General features: G+C 29.7%; 3 protein-coding genes across 3 annotated transcripts; all 3 read left to right on the forward strand.

Moving 5' to 3' along the window:
• Nucleotides 1-386: 386 nt before the first annotated feature.
• Nucleotides 387-2698, forward strand: LOC108848846 (oleoyl-acyl carrier protein thioesterase 2, chloroplastic). Its single transcript, XM_018622298.2, has 6 exons — nt 387-879; nt 1200-1333; nt 1418-1531; nt 1718-1813; nt 1925-2081; nt 2172-2698. The coding sequence occupies exons 1-6, from the start codon at nt 550-552 to the stop codon at nt 2442-2444; spliced, it is 1104 nt and encodes a 367-aa protein (XP_018477800.2). The 5' UTR covers nt 387-549; the 3' UTR covers nt 2445-2698.
• Nucleotides 2699-6741: 4043 nt separating this feature from the next.
• Nucleotides 6742-7988, forward strand: LOC108851110 (F-box/kelch-repeat protein At5g49000-like). Its single transcript, XM_057007416.1, is given in 2 exon segments — nt 6742-7437; nt 7439-7988. Coding segments are annotated over 2 exon segments (1068 nt in total). The 5' UTR covers nt 6742-6813; the 3' UTR covers nt 7883-7988.
• Nucleotides 7989-14159: 6171 nt separating this feature from the next.
• LOC130511376 (secreted RxLR effector protein 161-like) lies at nt 14160-14597 on the forward strand. The gene has a single exon (XM_057008333.1). The coding sequence runs from the start codon at nt 14160-14162 to the stop codon at nt 14595-14597; it is 438 nt and encodes a 145-aa protein (XP_056864313.1).
• Nucleotides 14598-22791: the final 8194 nt, after the last annotated feature.

A 22791-nucleotide genomic window follows, 5' to 3' on the forward strand; every position in this document is an offset into this window, starting at 1 on the left:
GCATTAAAAAAAATTGTCACAAAAATAATCCTCAAATAAAAAAATGACCAAATTGTTTTATTAAAGAGGTAAATATATACTTATATCCATATGATTAACTAATCTAGACTTAATGTTTAAAGTTAAAGGGCGGAGTTTTGAGGTTAGAGTTTCAAATTTAAAAAAAAAAGAAAAATTTTCAAAATCGAAAAAACTATTTTGGTCATTTCTTTTATAAAGTCCATTTTTATGGAAAAAAAAAACTTAAAATGATTATTTGAAAAAATTGCCCAATATATTATGTATATATTTCAAAATTTATGGATACAAAAAGTTGTAGTCTAACTACAACCCATAATAAATAGAGCGGTGAAGAGGTCACGAGAGATCAAAACAGAGCTTTCGTATTCACCACACATGCGTCATTGCCAATAGGCGAAACAACCAGCTTTTTAATGGCAATATCGTAATTTATCAGTTTCCACCATCCTCGTTAATATCGAGCCTAGAGATCCCTGATTCTTCTATAAACCAAAACCTCAAAAACCATAAAAAACATCTCATCGAAAAATGTTGAAGCTTTCGTGTAATGTGACTAACCACTTACACACCTTCTCCTTCTTCTCCTCCGATTCCTCCCTTTTGATCCCGGTTAATCGCCGTACCATCGCCGTCTCGTCTTCTCAGCCAAGGAAGCCGGCTTTAGATCCTCTACGGGCAGTTATCTCCGCCGATCAGGGAAGCATCAGTCCTGTCAATTCGTGTACACCGGCGGATCGGTTCCGAGCTGGTCGATTGATGGAAGATGGTTATTCTTATAAAGAGAAGTTCATTGTTAGAAGCTACGAGGTTGGAATTAACAAAACCGCCACCGTTGAGACAATTGCTAATCTATTACAGGTTCGAATCACTTTTTCTTTTTTTTTTGTTCTGTTTATTCTGATAATCTTGCAATTAGGCAATGGTTTCTTCTCAGCATTGCATGTTCTATTGTGATCTAAGTTTAGTGTATGCGTTTAGTTGTTTGGCTCGGTTTTATAGATTGGTCGTTAAACCATCTGTTGCGGTTATGTCCTGTCGTTTTTTTTTTTTTTTGACATCAAACGGCTGATATATTACTCAAGCTTGAAGTGGTCTGGGAAACCAGACCGGAATAGATCAACCAATGTCTTGTAGTCATGTGAGTGATGTTAAATATATATATATATATATATATATAGGAGGTGGCATGTAACCATGTTCAGAACGTTGGATTCTCGACCGATGGATTTGCCACAACACTCACCATGAGGAAATTGCATCTCATATGGGTCACTGCGAGAATGCACATTGAGATCTACAAATATCCAGCTTGGTATTTTATTTTCTTTTCTTAGGCTTTGACCAGTTGAAACTTTTGAGGTTCGAGTTTGATGAAACTTCTTATTTTGGTTAACAGGAGTGATGTGGTTGAGATAGAGACATGGTGCCAGAGTGAAGGAAGGATTGGAACAAGACGTGATTGGATTCTAAGGGACTCTGCTACAAATGAAGTTATTGGGCGTGCTACAAGGTTTGCCAAAACTTTGTTACTATTCATTTGCTCTCTGCCATCAATAAATATACTGATGCAAATCACTGATATTAGTTGCACAACAGTAACTCCCATATACGTTGCTTATTTAGTTATATAGATTTTTGCATAGTCTGGAACCTGAGCTTTTTTTTTTGTTTGACAAATGTTACATGGGTCTCTCAGCAAGTGGGTGATGATGAACCAAGACACAAGGCGGCTTCAAAGAGTTACAGATGAAGTTAGGGACGAGTACTTGGTTTTCTGTCCTCGAGAACCCAGGTGAAGAAGAATCATGGTTTCCTTCAATAATTATAAATAGTTAGTTTATCGGTACGTAAACAGCTATCTACCATGTGGATCTCAACCTGTTGTCGTCTTTATTTTTCGCAGACTAGCGTTTCCAGAAGAGAACAATAGCAGCTTAAAGAAAATCCCAAAACTAGAAGATCCAGCTCAGTATTCTATGCTAGGGCTTAAGCCTCGTCGAGCTGATCTGGACATGAACCAACACGTGAATAACGTCACCTACATCGGATGGGTGCTTGAGGTGTGTTACTTAGTAAACCCCACAAAACGTCTTATCATTTTATTGATGAGCTAACTATTAAATTTGAGTTTGGTTCTCTGGTAATGGCAGAGCATACCTCAAGAAATCATTGATACGCATGAGCTTCAAGTTATAACTCTAGATTACAGAAGAGAATGCCAGCAAGATGACATTGTAGATTCACTCACCACCTCTGAAGTCCCTGACGACCCGATCTCAAAGATTTCAGGGACCAACGGATCTGCCACGACAAGCGTACAAGGACACAATGAGAGCCAATTCTTGCATATGCTGAGGTTGTCAGAAAATGGCCAGGAGATCAATCGTGGGAGAACACAATGGAGAAAGAAATCCTCACAATGATTTTCTTATGCTTCTCCAGTGTTAGTGAAGTTACTGCTTCACGTTTATAGTTTTATTGTGTCTTCTGATCAGATCCCTTTTGGGGTTTAAGATGGTACTGGATTATTGGTGTAGTGTCGCGTCTGTTTTGTTCATTTTCTGTCCAAATTTTGGGCTTTAAGCCAAAACGTTTCTTAGGTCTTAATCTTTGCCTGCTTGTATCTTTTCATAAACTAGATTTGTTCATCCAATTACATAAGCTGAGTTTTTTATTCCTTCTTCTTCTGCAAGTAAAGACACATTCATTGTTTGGGCATCTTTTACGTTTTAGGCTGTTATGGGCTGTTTTCGAATCTTTTTCTCCCATTCCTTCATTTCGGTCCTAGTTGCCATTTTGTGCTTTTTTTTTCCTTCTGAAATTATATTAGTCATGAAACAGAGTTTACACAAAAACCCATACAAGGGTAACAGAGCTGGCGGAACAACCGTACATCCCCGGAAACTAAACCAGCGGAACAAGAATATATCCCTGGAAGTTTTAATCCTATAAAAGAAATATATTCGTAAATTTTTTGATCATATCATAATGCCGTAATTATAAGAGTTATATGTGTTGTAATAATTTAAATTCGATACTAGTGTTGCAGTGTGTTACTTTTGATTAACTATGCAGTATGTTATTTACATTTAAAGAATTTAGATTAACATAATTTTTTAAAAATAGATACAACCATGATTAATCGAGAGAAACACGACTGCAATATTAAAATTGAATTTGAATCTTTACAACATTTGTATAACTCTTATAAAGACAGTATGATGATATGATCAAAATAATTAAAAATATATTTCTTATATAAGATTAAAATTTAATTATTAACTAATTTTTATCAATTTCAATAATTAATAAAAATATATAAACTTTACATTTTCTAAAAATGTTTTTATAAAACGACTATTTTATTTTTTCCAAAACAAAATGTGCCCATAGCATTCTCGTGAGCAAAATTAGTTGATGTAGCATTGAAGTCATGTAACATTCAGGTTAGCAATTTTCCTAAAAATAAAAAGATTTATTGCACTAAAATTTGAAAAATGTTTATATTTGACCGAAGATAATACCAGATTAAATACATAATATATAGTATATAATTAATTATATGTTTTCCAGAAAACAATTATGACAAAAATATGTAATATATTTGGTAAAACAATATATTAATTGTACTTTTTATTATAATGACTGATTAAATTAAGTAATAAATAAATATTCAGTTTTATGGAATAAGTATTTAATTTTAGTTCATATTATTTACTAGGTGATTCTCCCGTGCTCATGCACGGATATAAATACTTAAAATATATTAAAAAAAATATTATTAGTTTAATTAAAATTTGAAATTATTTTACAATTTATAAGTATATTTAATTAAATAATATTATATTTTTAATTAGACTAATAATTTTGGATATGTAATATCTACTCGGTTTGATTATCACTTTAGTACATTAAATATCATCAGCTTCTCCGAATATCATAAACTTTTGTTCTAAATAAATTAAAATTTTCACTAATTTGGTTATTTTCATTAGTTTAGTTTTTCTCTTAGATATGTAAATATATTTTAGTTATATAACAATAATATTTTGAAATCTCATGTATATATATTTTCAAAAGAAATACATTTAAACAGTTAGTTAATATCTTTATTAGTATGGTTTGAAACCTCCCGTAATTATATGCATAAAATATAAAAACATCACTATAAAAATGACATATCTTTATTTTACCGTTAATTTTAGATAAAAGAAACTTGATTAGTCCAGTTACTAATCTATACTATTATTTGCGAAGTAATTTTTCGCAACGAAGCTCTCACGTTAAAAGTTGGAGTAGTTAATATCGTTTGTACCTTTACTGAATAAAAAAATATCTTAGCTAAAAATAAAAACGAATTTAAATTATTTTAATTAAATAAATTTTTAAAATTAATAATAATAAAATAAGAAGAATGATCTGAAACCTAATATATATTTCAAAAATAAAAGATAATATATATACATATATATTTTTGAATTCGAGCTCTCATGTTAAAAGTTAGAGTGGTTAATATCGTTTATATCTTTAATGAATAAAATAGATAAATTAACTCAAAAATAAAAATGAATTTAAATTATTTTAATTAAACTAAATGTTTACAATTAATAAGAATAAAAGAAGAAGAATTATCTGAAACCTAATATATATTTTAAAAATAAAAGATAATATATATACATATATATTGTGTTGTTATCTGAAATTACCTTTTAATTATATATTTAAAACTAAAAAAAAATTAATTAAATAAATGTTTAAATTTAATAATAATAAAAGAAGAAGAATTATCTGAAACCTAATATATATTTTAAAAATAAAAGATAATATATATACATATATATTTTTGAATTCGAGCTCTCGTGTTAAAAGTTAGAGTGGTTAAATATCGTTTATACTCTTAATGAATAAAATATATAAATTAACTCCAAAATAAAAATGAATTTAAATTATTTTAATTAAATAAATGTTTAAAATTAATAAGAATAAAAGAAGAAGAATTATCTGAAACATAATACATATTTTAAAAATAAAAGATAATATATATATACATATATATTGTGTTGTTATCTGAAATTATCTTTTAATAATATATTTAAAACTAAAAAACAGAAAACACATAACTAAGATTAATCAAGAAAAATTATCAATTTTATATAATGAATAAAATATATTAATTAACTCCAAAATAAAACGAATTTAAATGATTGTAATTAAATAATAATAATAATAATAATAATAATAATAATAATATAATAATAATAATAATAATAATAATAATAATAATTAGAAGAAGAAGAAGAAGAATTACCTGAAACCTAATATATATTTTAAATATATATATATATATATATATTGTATTGTTATCTGAAATTATCTTTTAATAATAAATTTAAAATAAAAAAACAGAAAAACATAACTAAAGATTAATCAAGAAAAATTATCAATTTTATATAACTGAAAAAGAACATTTAGTTTATACTACTATTTTCAAAGCGAGTTTTTTCTTTTACGTTAAAAGTTAGAGCGTTTAAAATCTTCATTATTCTTAATACATAATTAGATTAGGTTTGTTAATATAGAATTACTCACAAATTAAAAACGAATTTCATTAATTTGATTCTCATCATTATCTACAAATTATATATTATGTGATCCAAAAATATTTTAAAATAAATATAAATTCATGTATATAGTTTTATGAATATATGAATATTTTCAAAAAATTTACATAATAATAGATATTTTATTAAAATAAAGTTTATTGTTTATAAAATTAATATTTACTTAATTATTGAATATATCAAAGACATGAAAATAATTTATTTTAATGGTTCTCGAATTGATAATATATTTATTTAGTACTTTGTAGAATTATTAAGCCTGTAATTGAAGTATAAACACCTAGTTTTATGGGTATATTGAGTGACATATGTTCCTTCGAACTGAAGTATAATCTTTTTATTATGTCAAATTATATTTGTTTTATTTATCACATTAATCCAGTTTTTATTTTATTTTAGGTGTGTATATATGTTTTCGTAATATTTATAATAATTTGATATATGTTGATTTTTTAAAAATACTATAAAAATAAATTGATAATCAGTAGAAAGTTACATAAGAGAAAATAAATATTGGTTTATCTATTTTTCTGTAATTATCTAAGAAAATATATAGAAATAAGGAAAATACTTTTATTACTATGAAATTATATTTTATCTTACTTAAGATTATGTTTTAAAGGAAATATTTTTATTAGTATCAAAATTATTTTTGTTAACTTTCCTTTTTATGAAAATCACATTATATATAAATGTCTATTATTCTTTTATTTCGTTTTTAAAATTTATAAATATTTTTAGTTATATTTTCTTTTTGAAAAAATACTTTTAATTAACAGAAACTATTAAATAAAAAGGAAAATCAATTTTACTAATGATAATTATATGTAATATTTTAATTCATTAAGAGTAGTTATGTAATTAACCATCCTAATAACAAACGTGAGCGCGATACAAAAAAAACTGACTTATCAAATAATATTATAGAGTTTGACGTTAAAACCAAAAGAAAAAAAATATTGATGCAATTGCCGTAAAAACTCAATAAAACTAAAAATTGATGAATTTTACACTATATAATTAAAATTAGAAAAATATTTCTCAATTAAGCCCACGGTTGAGTTTTTTTTTTTTTTTTTTTTTTTTTTTGGAAGTAAAGAGTCAAACCAAAATAGCTAATCCATAAAGATACATTCTCTGTAGGTCGGAAGCTCTTGTTTCGTTGGCGTCAATGTCGTCCCCTAAGAATAAGAAGAAGAGGAATAAGCCGTTGCTTAATCCATCGACTTTGTTTCCGCTAACGACCGCAAACTTGTCACTTCCTGATGATTTGCTATTGAGCTGCATCGCACGGCTCTCTAGATTGTACTACCCGACTCTCTCCCTCGTTAGCAAAAGCTACCGATCTCTCCTTGCTTCTCCGGAGCTTTACAAAACCCGTTCCCTTTTAAACCGCACAGAGAGCTGTCTCTATGTTTGCTTACGTTTCTCTCCTGACTGTAACCCTAGATGGTTTACTCTCAGCCGGAGACCTAATCGAACCCTAGGTAGGAATAATAAGTTTAGTAACTATCTTTTGGTTCCAGTCACATCTCCCCATGCTACGTCTGTTCGGTCGAGTTTAGTCGCTGTTGGTTCTGATATCTACGAGATAGGCGGACTCATCAACGGCGTGCCTTCCTCTAGCGTCTCGGTTCTTGACTGCCGGTCCAACTTGTGGCACCAGGCTCCGAACATGAAGGTGGGCAGGACGTTTCCATCAGCAGAAGTCATTGATGGAAAGATACTTGTTAAAGGAGGTCTTGAGCTTAAAGACGTGAATTCAGCCAAGTGGGTAGAGGTTTTCAATCCAAATTACTCGAACTTGGACGACTGTGTCATTTACATGTGGATCTAAAGAATGGCAGTCACAGTATGATAATGGAATGGCATCGCATTCATCTTCTTTTTGCCTGGTCGATGACGTGTCTTATTCATTTGACCACGGAAAGTTAAAATGGTTTGATGCTAAGGTAGGAGATTGGAGATTCATAACGGGGTTGGAAGGTCTGCCTAAGTTTCTTTTAGGTTGTAGGACTTCTTGGCATGTTCACTTGGCGGATTATGGTGGAAAGATGGTGATTTTATGGGATAGACATGATCGTTCTAGCAATTGTCAGGGAAGGACTATTTGGTGTGCGGTGATTTCCCTGGAAAGGTGTAGTAGTGAAGAGATTTCGGGGACCCTCGAGTGGTCTGATGCAGTGCTTAAAGTCCCCAAATCTTTTGAGTTCGTGCATGTTCTTGCTGTCACAGTTTGATGGAAAGACAATTGAGACGTGTTGAATAAATCAGAACAATTTTCAGTCTTATGCATGACTGGTCTCTGTGTCTTTAGCTGTTTTTTTTTTACTTGTAAAACCTCTAATAGCGTTTCCAACTTTGTTTTGACTTTTAATGGTTAACTTATGTTATTACCGTTTACTGCTAGAAAGCATTTGAAACACTTTTCGGTTGAATATTTTTGTTTTGTTTATTGTAAACAAGAGAATTCTCAGAAATCCGGTGAAGAAGTTGCAGAGAAACTTCCTCTGATTTAATGAATACGCTGCAAAAATATGGTATAGTGAATGATGTTAAGCTCTATTGATTTTGACCACTACCCAGTACCCATGTACAGGAGAGAGCACAAGACTTGATTAAAAATCTACCTGTTTAGGCATAAAGAATGTTTCATACTAGTCCGAGGAAGAAAAGATGGGGCCGTAGGAACTAAAAGAATATATATATATATATATATATATGAGATTTTATACCCTTCTCAAGCTGCCACATCTTCAGTTGTTGAACCAAGTTGTGACATGTCTTACTTTATACCGTATCAGTCATACCATGTTTCATACAGTCTAAGCTTCTCGTATCAATCATCCTTGTTCTCTTAGTTTTGTTGTGCTTATACTCTTTATTTCTTCTTTGAAGATTCATCATGTCTAATCTTAGAGGAGCATCTCATGTGGATTGGAGACGAAATTATGGAACGTGTGTGTTAAAACCTAAGTTAAAACAACAACAATGTGTGAAAGTGTATCTTATGCTGTTATGCATGAAAGTGACTAACGGAAGAGTGTCACATTTGAAGTACCACTAGACTGAGGGAAATATGAACGTCAAAGTTCGTCCAAATTGTCTTAAGCATGTGAGATTGGAGTTGTAGGCTAAACAAAGAAAAGCTCAGACCATGCGTTACGAACCTGTGGTGAGTAATGTTGATGGTGAAGCTGATGTGGGTGGTATGCCAAAAGCAGAAAACTAACCCTAACAAGAGGAAGAAGAGACGTCCATTAGACAGATATGTGACTTCAACCGCTCTTGATATTATGAAAGGAAAGAAGGAGATGAAGAGTGTGTTCGGAGTTTGTGACAAAGAGCTGAGGGACAAGGTTTGTAAAGGAAACACTAGGTGGTTTGATGATGCTGGTATTCCCTTTAATGTTTTCACCTATCCATGTATTCGTTAAATAACATGGCTATTTGCAAAATTGATTTAAAGCTCAAAGTCAAACACAAAACTAACGTATGATTTTTTTTTGGAAATTTCATTTGCTTTATTCATTCCAGAAGTTCAGATTATTCACGAAAATGCCATTATTTTTTTTTCGAAAATTGTCTTTTTACTCTCTCAACCTCATCATCTTCAAGTATTTACAAGATTGTCATTGCCATCAATACACCAACATCCGTGAACAATCAATTTGAAATTCTTAATGCACCTCAAATCGATTTACACTCAATCTTTCTCAATTCTTTTGAACTAAAAACAACAGATCTTTCACGTTCTCTCCATATTCATCCAAAAAACCCGAAGATTTTGATTCCAAATTTTTTATGGTTCATAGAGCCATTGAAGCTTTGATTCCTGGTGGATCACTTTTGTTTGAAATTTTGGGTGCTTGGAGAAGACTTATATATGTTTTCTAAACAAGTTATCTCACTGGTTGAAACTATGAAATCAGTTCTTTTTTCAGATCTGTTCGTCAGGACTTCCGTGTTAGTCTTCTGGCAGTAGAAGACTTACACGGAAGTTTTATGGTCAATGCAGAGGTTAGTTTTGCAATTGACTTTTATATGTGTTTTTAGAAACGACTTTTATGGAAGTCTTCAATATTCCTTTGTTAACAAAAAAACTCGAAAATACCAGAGAAGACTGCCCAGTAAGTCGTTTAGGATAAACATGTTAGTTTTGCATTTTGACCGGATTGTGTCAGAAATTTGTAAGTCGTCCGAAAGAAAAATAAAACTTCAATATTTTATTATAATTAAACGACTTCCATAAGTCTGTCAGATTATTTTTGCAACTGAAAAATGAAACTTAAATATTTACTTTTATCTTGACGACTTACACAGAAGTTGTCCGGTAGACGAGTTACACAGAAGTCTTCATGGATTATATTCTAAGATTCTGGTCAAACCTTGATTATTACAGAAGACTTCCATGTAAATTGTCCATATAAAATTAAATATTTAAATTTTATTTTCAGTTGCAAAAATAACATGAAACGACTTACATGGAAGTCGTCTAATTATAATAAAATATTGAAGTTTTATTTTTTGTTTTGGATGACTTACAAGACTACTTACCGGGAAAAATAAGTCGTCTAGGAAAAGTCAAATTTCTGACACAATCCGGTCAAATGCAAAACTAACCTGTTTATCCTAGACGATTTACTGGGAAGTCTTCGTATTTTCAAGTTTTTTTGGTTAACAAAGGAATGTGGAAGTCTTCTCTGGTATTTTGAGATTTTTTTGTTAACAAAAAGTAAGTCAATATTTACAAAGAAAGATTTCCAAAGAAGTCTGTTGTAGAGTAGAGTCTTCTATGTTAATTATTGTAAACTTGTTAACTAACTTTAAGATATGTTTTTAAAACTTTCAAAAGTGTTAAGTAACTTCAAGAATATGAATTCATATGGTTTAACGTGTCTTCTTACACCATAGGACATACTTTTTTAAACTTTCATGAAATTTGAAATTTTAATTTTCACTTAAAATTTGAATTTCCCACCTAAATTTTCTGCTTATATTTCAATTTTCCGTTTTAAATTTATGTCTTCCGAGAAGTCTTCTGTGAATAAGTCTTCCGAAAAGTCTTCTGCGAACAAGTCTTCCGAGAAGTCTTATGAGAATAAGTCTTCCGGAAGAATTCTCACAAGACTTCTAGTGAAACTGTTATATATTTGAACTAATGTTATTTTGATCTTTTGTGAATTTGACTAAGTTTTCTTGGGATGTTTTTTTCCTTAGTTGTAATAAATTTGACCAATTTTTGTGTTATTTTGTTTTACTATTGAAGTTGAATCAATAACTTCAAAAATGTCAAGTACTTTTTGGCAATATAATAATGTAGCCACGAACATATTTACCAAAAATTTTCATTAACATCTTTTCAAATTTACAAAAGAATTCACAACTAAAAGAGTACACATACAAATCAAAAAACAGACCATAAACAAAAATATTATAGATCATTCTTCCACAAAGACAAGCTTGAACTTTACTTGACATGGAAGAAGACTCTGTCAGAAGACTTCCAGAAGACTTCCAGAAAGTCGTCTAGTGCATTAAATGTTAGAAATCTTCCGAGAATGATCTATCCAAAAGCATGCATATCCAAAAGCATTCAAATGGTTTCAAAATATAGAAAAAAATAAGGCAAGAACTTAAAACAACCAAAAGAGTTTTCAAAATGTAAGAGCTTTAAGCAACAAGAGGTTGCCAACTAAAAAAAATATGATTTATAAATATACTTTTAAAGGATTGGAAGATGAGAACAATGTAATGAAAAACCTGCAAAACTATATGAATTAGTTAGAATGACATGAGACAAAATGGTAAATTGATATAAAATTTAGTTTTTTCAAAAAATGATAATTTGTGAAAAAGATAAGAGTTATATGCAACCAGAGGATACCAATGACGTAAAATCAGACATAGAAACTTATCAAAACACTCATATTTGTAATGACAGAGGAGACATGCGAGAAGAGTGCGCCAGAAGTCTTTTAGAAAACTTACATGAAGTCTTCTAGTGCATTAAATGTTAAAAGACTTATGGGAAGTCTTCCGGAGAATTCTTCCAAGTCTGTCTCAGATCTGAAAAACCTGCATATCCAAAAGCACTAAATGACTTCAAAATATAGAAAAACTTCAAAAATATGGTAAGAGCATAAAACAACCAAAAGAGTTTCCAAAAGTTAGGAGCTTTAAGAAACAAGAGGTTAATAGTATTTATAGATCTACCTTTGAAGGAGTAGAAGATAAAAACCATGTAATGAAAAACCTGCAATAACAAAATAAATCACTGAGAAGACATGAAATAACAATAAATTGATTTAAAGTTTGATGTTTTTAATTTGAAAGAGATTAGAGAGACGTTTGAGAGTTTTACAATGAGGAACATTACATTTTTCTTGCAGCCATTTGAGAGGAAGTGAGATAATGTTTAAATTTTCTTTATATAGGAAGACAAAAATTTCAATAAAGTTGAATATTTTTGATTTAAAAGACTTTCAAGTAAGTCTGCAAGTAGTCTTTAAATAAAGAGGTTTGAAAACAACAGAGACTTGCATAATTTAAAATAATGTAGACATCTTGTTCATCTTATTGATTTTCAACAAACTTTCTCTTCTTTTTGACAAAGTGTAGGCGAATAATCGGGTCACGGTAATTTACCTATCACTCGTTTCCAACAATGTGTAATCATTCCCTTCTGAGTTAGAATAATGGAGTCATAAATAACTTACTTACCCCTCAGATCTGAAAAACCTGCATATCCAAAAGCATTAAATGACTTCAAAATATAGAAAAACTTCAAAAATATGGTAAGAGCATAAAACAACCAAAAGAGTTTCCAAAAGTTAGGAGCTTTAAGAAACAAGAGGTTAATAGTATTTATAGATCTACCTTTGAAGGAGTAGAAGATGAAAACCATGTAATGAAAAACCTGCAATAACAAAATAAATCAGTGAGAAGACATGAAATAACAATAAATTAATTTAAAGTTTGATGTTTTTAATTTGAAAGAGATTAGAGAGACGTTTGAGAGTTTTACAATGAGGAACATTACATTTTTCTTGCAGCCATTTGAGTGGAAGTGAGATAATGTTTAAATTTTCTTTATATAGGAAGACAAAAATTTCAATAAAGTTGAATATTTTTGATTTAAAAGACTTTCAAGTAAGTCTGCAAGTAGTCTTTAAATAAAGAGGTTTGAAAACAACAGAGACTTGCATAATTTAAAATAATGTAGACATCTTGTTCATCTTATTGATTTTCAACAAACTTTCTCTTCTTTTTGACAAAGTGTAGGCGAATAATCGGGTCACGGTAATTTACCTATCACTCGTTTCCAACAATGTGTAATCATTCCCTTCTAAGTTAGAATAATGGGGTCATAAATAACTTACCTACCCCTCAGATCTGAAAAATCTGCATATCCAAAAGCATTAAATGACTTCAAAATATAGAAAAACTTCAAAAATATGGTAAGAGCATAAAACAACCAAAAGAGTTTCCAAAAGTTAGGAGCTTTAAGAAATAAGAGGTTAATAGTATTTATAGATCTACCTTTGAAGGAGTAGAAGATGAAAACCATGTAATGAAAAACCTGCAATAACAAAATAAATCAGTGAGAAGACATGAAATAACAATAAATTGATTTAAAGTTTGATGTTTTTAATTTGAAAGAGATTAGAGAGACGTTTGAGAGTTTTACAATGAGGAACATTACATTTTTCTTGCAGCCATTTGAGAGGAAGTGAGATAATGTTTAAATTTTCTTTATATAGGAAGACAAAAAATTTCAATAAAATTGAATATTTTTGATTTAAAAGACTTTCAAGTAAGTCTGCAAGTAGTCTTTAAATAAAGAGGTTTGAAAACAACAGAGACTTGCATAATTTAAAATAATGTAGACATCTTGTTCATCTTATTGATTTTCAACAAACTTTCTCTTCTTTTTGACAAAGTGTAGGCGAATAATCGGGTCACGGTAATTTACCTATCACTCGTTTCCAACAATGTGTAATCATTCCCTTCTGAGTTAGAATAATGGGGTCATAAATAACTTACCTACCCCTCTGCATCTTCCAGGAAATCCTCTCAATCTTTTATACTTATGGATGCTGGAGAGAGAGAGAGAGAGAGAGAGAGAGAGAGAGAGAGAGAGAGAGAGAGAGAGGAGAGAGAGAGAGAGAGAGAGAGAGAGAGAGAGAGAGAGAGAGAGAGAAGAGAGAGAGAGAGAGAGAGAGAGAGAGAGAGAGAGAGAGAGAGAGAGAAACCAAAAACACACAGAATTTTACCTTTTGTCGTGGTTGTGTATGTAGATGAGCTACTTGTGACCGGATCATCACTTCAACTGATACAAGAATTCAAGCGAGAGATTGCAACTAAATTTGAGATGAGTGATCTTGGCAAACTAACCTATTACTTGGGATAGAAGTTCATCAAGGAGAGAATGGTATTGTTTTGAAACAAGATAGGTATGCAAGGAAAATACTTGAGGAACCCAGAATGGGTTCATGTAATCCAACCCACGTACCGATGGAAATGAATGCTAAATTCTCTAAGTCACCCAGTGAAAGGAATGTCGATGAAAGGGAGTATCGACGAAGCATTGGTTGTCTTCGATATTTGCTGCACACTCGCCCTGACTTATCATTCAGCGTTGGGGTGCTTAGTAGGTATATGCAAGAACCGAAGGAGTCTCATGGTGCAGCATTAAAAAAATTACTGAGATATTTGCGTGGAACATGTTCTCTTGGGCTCCATTTCTTGTGTGGAAGAAATTTGAAGCTGGAAGGTTACAGCAACAGTTCACATAACGTGGACATCGACGATGGGGAGAGTACAACAGGCCATGTATTCTATCTTGGAAATTTTCCTATAATATGGTGTTCTACGAAGCAAGAAATAGTTGTGCTACCAAGTTGTGAAGCAAAGTTTATGGCCGCTACGGAAGCCGCTAAGCAAGCCATCTGACTTCAAGAGTTGTTGAGCTAGGTCGTCAATGAATCTTGCAAACGAGTCATCATCAGAGTTGACAACAAATCAGCAATAGCACTTACAAGAAATCATGTGTTCCATGGCCGAAGTAACACATATATAGAAGGTTTCATTTTATAGAGAGTGCGTTGAAAACGAGAAAGTAGAAGTTGAGCACGTGCCCGGGACTGAACAGAGAGCCAGCATACTAACAAAATCGCTTGGTGGGATCAATTCAAGGAGATGAGAAGCCTCATTGGAGTTGAAGATGTGGGTGCAAGAGAGTTCAAATTTAAGGGACAGAATGTTGGAGTTAGCTTGAAAGAAACTTGAGAAAGAAGTAATTCCTAGTTGGTCAATGATCTTAAGAGGTAAGCATCATAGTATTTGTTTGTTTACAATTAGGAATAGGTTTTGTTTTGTCTTTATAAAAGCAATGTCTAGTAATGACATATGCTATGAGTTTTGTGAGACTTTAGTTTTTGAGTTATTTTTCTAAAGCATCGAGTGATTGAATAAGAAAAGGACTTCTTATTAAGATTGATTGCTTGTGATTCTATAGAGAAGAAAAGGGAGAGCGCCCTGAGTGAGAGAAATTAAAAAAAAAATAGGGTTTTTAATTTTAATATAAGAAAGTAAAATATATTATTATGTAAAACTTCTTTCAAAAAAATATATTATTATGTAAAACTTCTTTCAAAAAAAATAATATTATGTAAAATTTTAAATTTATTCATTTATTTAAAAATAATAATATTTAAGCGGAGAAACAAAAATAATTTAAACTTTTAGCGAGAATATTAAAACTTATAGTGGGAATATTAATTTGGTTTAAATATTCATAAATAAATTATAAATTAAATATACTTTATATTATGTTTGTATGTGTAACTTAATACTTAGATTTTAATTTTTCTTTTTAGTAAACTTCCGACAACAAACGCAAATTTTTAGAAAATTTGAAAATTTATTTATTTATTTTTATTATTTTAATATTAATATGTGTCTCTTTTTATTCGATTAATATAAATTAAACTTTTGTTACTACAATTATTTGTATTATAAACTGTTCTTTATATGTTTTTTACATCAATAAAAAACAGACTCAACTAAGATTCTACAAACCACACCGGTAGCTCGGCATCCACATGAACGACAAACGATGATTGCTGTCTGACACTCCGTGCAAGATTGTCCCCTTTTATTCAACGTTCGGGGTATATAAATGAGTTCTGAGTGATTGAAACTTCTTTTTAATATCTTGATGTCTTCCAAATAACTTGCAAAAACATCCTTTCTTTATATGTGGTTGGTAAAAAAATCAAGTTTTTTCTTTGCCAACTGTTAAAAAATATAAAAAAACATCAAATTTTGCGAATCATCTTATTACATTTTTTTACTATGCTTTTTATAATTCGTTTTTAGTTAAATTATTATAATGGAAATATATAATCAAAAGGGTGAATTTGGAAAATTATTTAAAAATGAAAAAGTTTATAAAAAAATTCTTTATTGTTACTCAAAAGTGAGGAGTGGTAATTTGACAAAAAAAAACAAGTAGGAATGAATTTTCTCTTATATGATGTAAAGTTATATATTTAGTTTTTTTTTTATTAGAAATCTTATATAAGTATAATTATGAAGAAATTTGAAGCTGGAAGGTTACAGCAACAGTTCACATAACGTGGACATCGACGATGGGAAGAGTACAACAGGCCATGTATTCTATCTTGGAAATTGTCCTATAACGTGGTGCTCTACGAAGCAAGAAATAGTTGTGCTACCAAGTTGTGAAGCAGAGTTTAAGGCCGCTATGAAGCCGCTAAGCAAGCCATCTGGCTTCAAGAATTGTTGAGCTAGGTCGTCAATGAATCTTGCAAACGAGTCATCATCAGAGTTGACAACAAATCAGCAATAGCACTTATAAGAAATCATGTGTTCCATGGCCGAAGTAACACATATATAGAAGGTTTCATTTTATAGAGTGCTTTGAAAACGAGAAAGTAGAAGTTGAGCACGTGCCCGGGACTGAACAGAGAGCCAACATACTAACAAAATCGCTTGGTGGGATCAATTCAAGGAGATGAGAAGCCTCATTGGAGTTGAAGATGTGGGTGCAAGAGAGTTCAAACTTAAGGGACAGAATGTTGGAGTTAGCTTGAAAGAAACTTGAGAAAGAAGTAATTCCTAGTTGGTTAATGATCTTAAGAGATAAGCATCAAAATATTTGTTTGTTTACAATTAGGAATAGGTCTTGTTTTGTCTTTATAACGCAATGTCGAGTAATGACATATGCTATGAGTTTTGTGAGACTTTAGTTTTTGAGTTATTTTTCTAAAGCATCGAGTGATTGAATAAGAGAAGGATTGCTTGTGATTCTATAGAGAAGAAAAGGGAGAGCGCCCTAAGTGAGAGAAATTAAAAAAATAGGGTTTTTAATTTTAATATAAGAAAGTAAAATATATTATTATGTAAAACTTCTTTCAAAAAAATATATTATTATGTAAACTTCTTTCAAAAAAATAATAATATGTAAAATTTTAAATTTTTCATTTATTTAAAAAATAATAATATTTAAGCGGAGAAACAAAAAAAATTTAAAATTTTAGCGAGAATATTAAAATTTATAGTGGGAATATTAATTCGGTTTAAATATTCATAAATAAATTATAAATTAAATATTTTTTATATTATGTTTGTATGTGTAACTTAATACTTAGATTTTTATTTTTCTTTTTAGTAAACTTCCGACAACAAACGCAAATTTTTAGAAAATTTGAAAATTTATTTATTTATTTATTTATTTTAATATTAATATGTGTCTCTTTTTATTCGATTAATATAAATTAAACTTTTGTTACTACTATTATTTGTATTATAAACTGTTCTTTATATGTTTTTACATCAATAAAAAACAGACTCAACTAAGATTCTACAAACCACACCGGTAGCTCGGCATCCACATGAATGACAAACGATGATTGCTGTCTGACACTCCGTGCAAGATTGTCCCCTTTTATTCAACGTCCGGGGTATATAAATGAGTTCTGAGTGATTGAAACTTCTTTTTAATATCTTGATGTCTTCCAAATAACTTGCAAAAACATCCTTTCTTTATATGTGGTTGGTAAAAAAATCAAGTTTTTTCTTTGCCAACTGTTAAAAAATATAAAAAACATCAAATTTTGCGGATCATCTTATTACATTTTTTACTATGTTTTTTATAATTCGTTTTTAGTTAAATTATTATAATGGAAATATATAATCAAAAGAGTGAATTTGGAAAATTATTTAAAAATGAAAAAGTTTATAAAAAATTCTTTATTGTTACTGAAAAGTGAGGAGCGGTAATTTGACCAAAAAAAAACAAGTAGGAATGAATTTTCTCTTATATGATGTAAAGTTATATATTTAGTTTTTTTTTTATTAGAAATTGTATATAAGTATAATTATGAAGAAATTTGAAGCTGGAAGGTTACAGCAACAGTTCACATAACGTGGACATCGACGATGGGAAGAGTACAACAGGCCATGTATTCTATCTTGGAAATTGTCCTATAACGTGGTGCTCTACGAAGCAAGAAATAGTTGTGCAACCAAGTTGTGAAACAGAGTTTATGGCCGCTACGGAAGCCGCTAAGCAAGCCATCTGGCTTCAAGAGTTTTTGAGCTAGGTCGTCAATGAATCTTGCAAACGAGTCATCATCAGAGTTGACAACAAATCAGCAATAGCACTTACAAGAAATCATGTGTTCCATGGCCGAAGTAACACATATATAGAAGGTTTCATTTTATAGAGAGTGCGTTGAAAACGAGAAAGTTGAAGTTGAGCACGTGCCCGGGACTGAACAGAGAGCCAACATACTAACAAAATCGCTTGGTGGGATCAATTCAAGGAGATGAGAAGCCTCATTGGAGTTGAAGATGTGGGTGCAAAAGAGTTCAAACTTAAGGGACAGAATGTTGGAGTTAGCTTGAAAGAAACTTGAGAAAGGAGTAATTCCTAGTTGGTTAATGATCTTAAGAGATAAGCATCATAGTATTTGTTTGTTTACAATTAGGAATAGGTTTTGTTTTGTCTTTATAAAAGCAATGTCGAGTAATGACATAAGCTATGATTTTGTGAGACTTTAGTCTTTGAGTTATTTTTCTAAAGCATTGAGTGATTGAATAAGAGAAGGACTTCTTATTAAGATTGATTGCTTGTGATTCTATAGAGAAGAAAATGGAGAGCGCCCTGAGTGAGAGAAATTAAAAAAAAAAATAGGGTTTTGAATTTTAATATAAGAAAGTAAAATATATTATTATGTAAAACTTCTTTCAAATAAAATATATTATTATGTAAAACTTCTTTCAAAAAATAATATATTATTATGTAAAATTTTAAATTTATTCATTTATTTTAAAAATAATAATATTTATGCGGAGAAAAAAATTTAAACTTTTAGCGGGAATATTAAAATTTTTAGTGGGAATATTAATTCGGTTTAAATATTCATAAATAAATTATAAATTAAATATACTTTATATTATGTTTGTATGTGTAACTTAATACTTAGATTTTTATTTTTCTGTTTAGTAAACTTCCGACAACAAACGCAAAGACAAGAAGAACAAAAATAAAAGGAAACAAGTAATAATTTTTAGAAAATTTGAAATTTTATTTTTTTATTTTTTTATTTTAATATTAATATGTGTATCTTTTTATTCGATTAATATAAATTAAACTTTTGCTACTACTATTATTTGTATTTTAAACTATTCTTTCTATTTTTTTTACATTAATAAAAAACAGACTCAACTAAGATTCTACAAACCACACCGGTAGCTCGGCATCCACATGAACGACAAACGATGATTGTTGTTTGACACTCCGTGCAAGATTGTCCCCTTTTATTCAACGTCCGGGTATATAAATGAGTTCTGAGTGATTGAAACTTCTTTTTAATATCTTGATGTCTTCCAAATAACTTGCAAAAACATCATTTCTTTATATGTGGTTGGTAAAAAAATCAAGTTTTTCTTTGCCAACTGTTCAAAAATATAAAAAAAACATCAAGTTTTACGGATCATCTTATTACATTTTTTACTATGTTTTTTATAATTCGTTTTTAGTTAAATATTATAATGGAAATATATAATCAAAAGAGTGAATTTGGAAAATTATTTAAAAATGAAAAAGTTTATAAAAAAATTATTTATTGTTACTGAAAAGTGAGGAGCGGTAATTTGACCAAAAAAAAACAAGTAGGAATGAATTTTCTCTTATTTGATGTAAAGTTATATATTTAGTTTTTTTATCAGAAATCTTATATAAGTATAATCATGTAATTAATTTATTATATCCAGAAAATTATAATTTAGGCCTATATGCATATTTATTTTCTGGAAAATTTTGTTATTATAACTGCAGATCTAAAGTGAGATTCATTTATTTTATCTTTTTTAAAAAGAAAAAGGAAAAAAAACTAGACTATATCTTATACTGAATATAAAAATAAAATTACAAAAAAAAATATTAATGATTGTGTCTTTGTCATGTATATTAAACATGTAGTACAAGTTATTTTCATAAACAGTTATTCACACAATTCAGATACATTATATTTATCATACACATATATTTTTATGGTTTAGTATCAAACTACATAAAGTATTAATAGTTTAGCTACCTCTAATTGCATGAAAAAATGTTAATCCATGATGTTTTCTATTGGTTAAACAACTAAGAATATTTCCAATTCACCTATATATTCATTTATATATTTTCTTTTAAAATATAAAAATTATATTATAGAAGTGAATTTTCTCCAACATATGATTATGTAATACAATTTTTTATTATTGGAGTTAAATATAGAGATATGCTATTTTGTTTAAATATAAAGATGAAAATATCATTCATCACATTTTTTATTAAAATATTAAAACTGTATAATAGAGTCGGAGAAACTCACATCTATAATAGAATTTATTTATTTTATGATAAAGTGTAGAGAAATATATATATAGATTATAGATATTTTAAAGATAAATAAACCATGCAAACCAAATTATATAAATGATAATAAGTGCACAAAAAAAATCTTGAGACCCTACAATGACAACACAAACATTACAAAATTACCATGGAATATGTTTAAACAACAAAAATAACATATCAAATTAATACAAACATTAAACTAAGAGCTTATAATGTGTATGACGTTGTCATCGACTCAATTGGCTTGATTCAATTTTCAAATTCTTTAGATTTCTCTCTTATTCGTATTTCTTTAGGTTGGATTCCATTTGAATTTTTGCATATGAATTTTTTCTCTAGCCGTATATATGAAATTGCAAATAACTCGTTTATGTGCCATCATTATTAAAATAAAAAGTACGAACCAAAACTTATGTGAAAAATGAATTCTTTTCATAAACTATGTTCACACAATATATGCAAAAGTTATACAATTTCACTAATTTTTTTTTTCATTATTACGTTTTAAAATTAAAATATTAATCAAAACCCGTCCAATGTACGGATCCAATATCTTGTATATGAATAAAATTAACTTTAAAAGTTCTGTAGTTTTCAAATAAAATCTAATGAGTCCAATTTCAATTTAAAGAAAATTGCTTGAACAAAACAATTAAATGAAAGTTAATAAAAGTCTTGTGTTATTCAAAAGAAATTAAAGTTTACTGATTTTACCATATTTTTAAATCTGTTGTTATTGGATTGTTGATTTGTAAAACTTTTCTTCATAAAATTTGTTTATCAAAGTATTGCCAGTTGATCAAGTATTCTCAAAGTCTTTTTTTTTTAAATTAACAAAATTTAATTGCAGATGACACAAATCTATAATTGCAATACGTCCTCACTCATTCGCAGTCGTAAAATTGTAACACATCACATCCTTCTTCCCTGGGTCACTCACGGCTCACCCCACCGTAAAGTTTAAACAAATATACCTAAATTATTGAAACTACCATTTTTGAGGGAAACCAGTTTATAATCATCATCACAAGATACAATGAGAAGTTCTTTATCAGAAACGAGAATCTCTTCGCAATCAAGAAAATAGTTTGGAACAAAAGACAAAAAAAAATGAACGAGACCAAATATTTTATGATTCGTCGACTCATAAGTTCAATGAATAAAAAAAATTAAAACCAGTAATGCTCAAATTGACATAAACATACGAAAACATAGTTTTGTAAAATTCATATTAGAAGTTTGTTGATAGCGTAAAGATTTTGGATAACAACAAATAAAACAAAACAATATTGCAATACTTTAAAATAAAATCTACAAAAGTTTATAGTTATCCTCAATTAAATCATTTGTACAATCTACGAAACTCGTTAACTAATTTTATAAAAATCTAAAAAAATCATCAGAAGTCTTTTTTAATTTAGGAAACTCTTTAATTTAAAAAAATCATCAAAACTCTTTGGAAATTCACAATCCAATAACACCCCCTAAATCTCTATTAGACTCCTTGCGAAGCACACTGTCTAGACCTAATTGTAGAAGAGATTGGAAAGCTTGAGATAGTAAAGAATGCATTGAAAAATTGCATCTTCATGAATGGTTGCATTTTACTGTCGTGTTCAACGTGTGACCATGATAGATGAGATTCACCAATCAACACAAATTGCATAGAGCAACTGTTACAAGCTTTGTCACTTCATTCATAATTATGTGTCAGTTTCACACTCAACCGTCAACCCTGAAGAAGATGGTCACATCTGAGTAATGGAACAAGAGTAAACGGCCAAGGAAAGCATGAGAAAAGAAACCAGCAATGGGAAAATGGACAAGAATAGGCTATTAGAAGTTTCAAGATGACGCGAGAAATATGAGAATCTTTTTGGTATCACTCGTAGAAAAGTGGAATTGTCAGCTTCATCAGCCTCTTTATACCGTTGGATTCTTCTTTAATCAAGCTATCAGGTTAAACAAATCCTGAAGATGTGTTTCGTGAGGAATTGGAGACTGGTTTGTACAATTGCATAAACAGATTGGTCCAAGCAATGAAGTTCAAGACAAGATAATGTTGGAGCTTGATTTATTCAAGAAAGCAATTGATCTGTTTGGGCAAAAATATGGCAGTTAGGCGGCGAGAGATGAACACACTAGGTGAAGGATTGTAATACAAATTGTTTTGATATCCTATTATGATAAACTAATCATGTTTATGTT

The sequence above is a fragment of the Raphanus sativus genome, chromosome 4, assembly GCF_000801105.2.
Source record: "Raphanus sativus cultivar WK10039 chromosome 4, ASM80110v3, whole genome shotgun sequence".
Classification (NCBI taxonomy): Eukaryota; Viridiplantae; Streptophyta; class Magnoliopsida; order Brassicales; family Brassicaceae; genus Raphanus; species Raphanus sativus.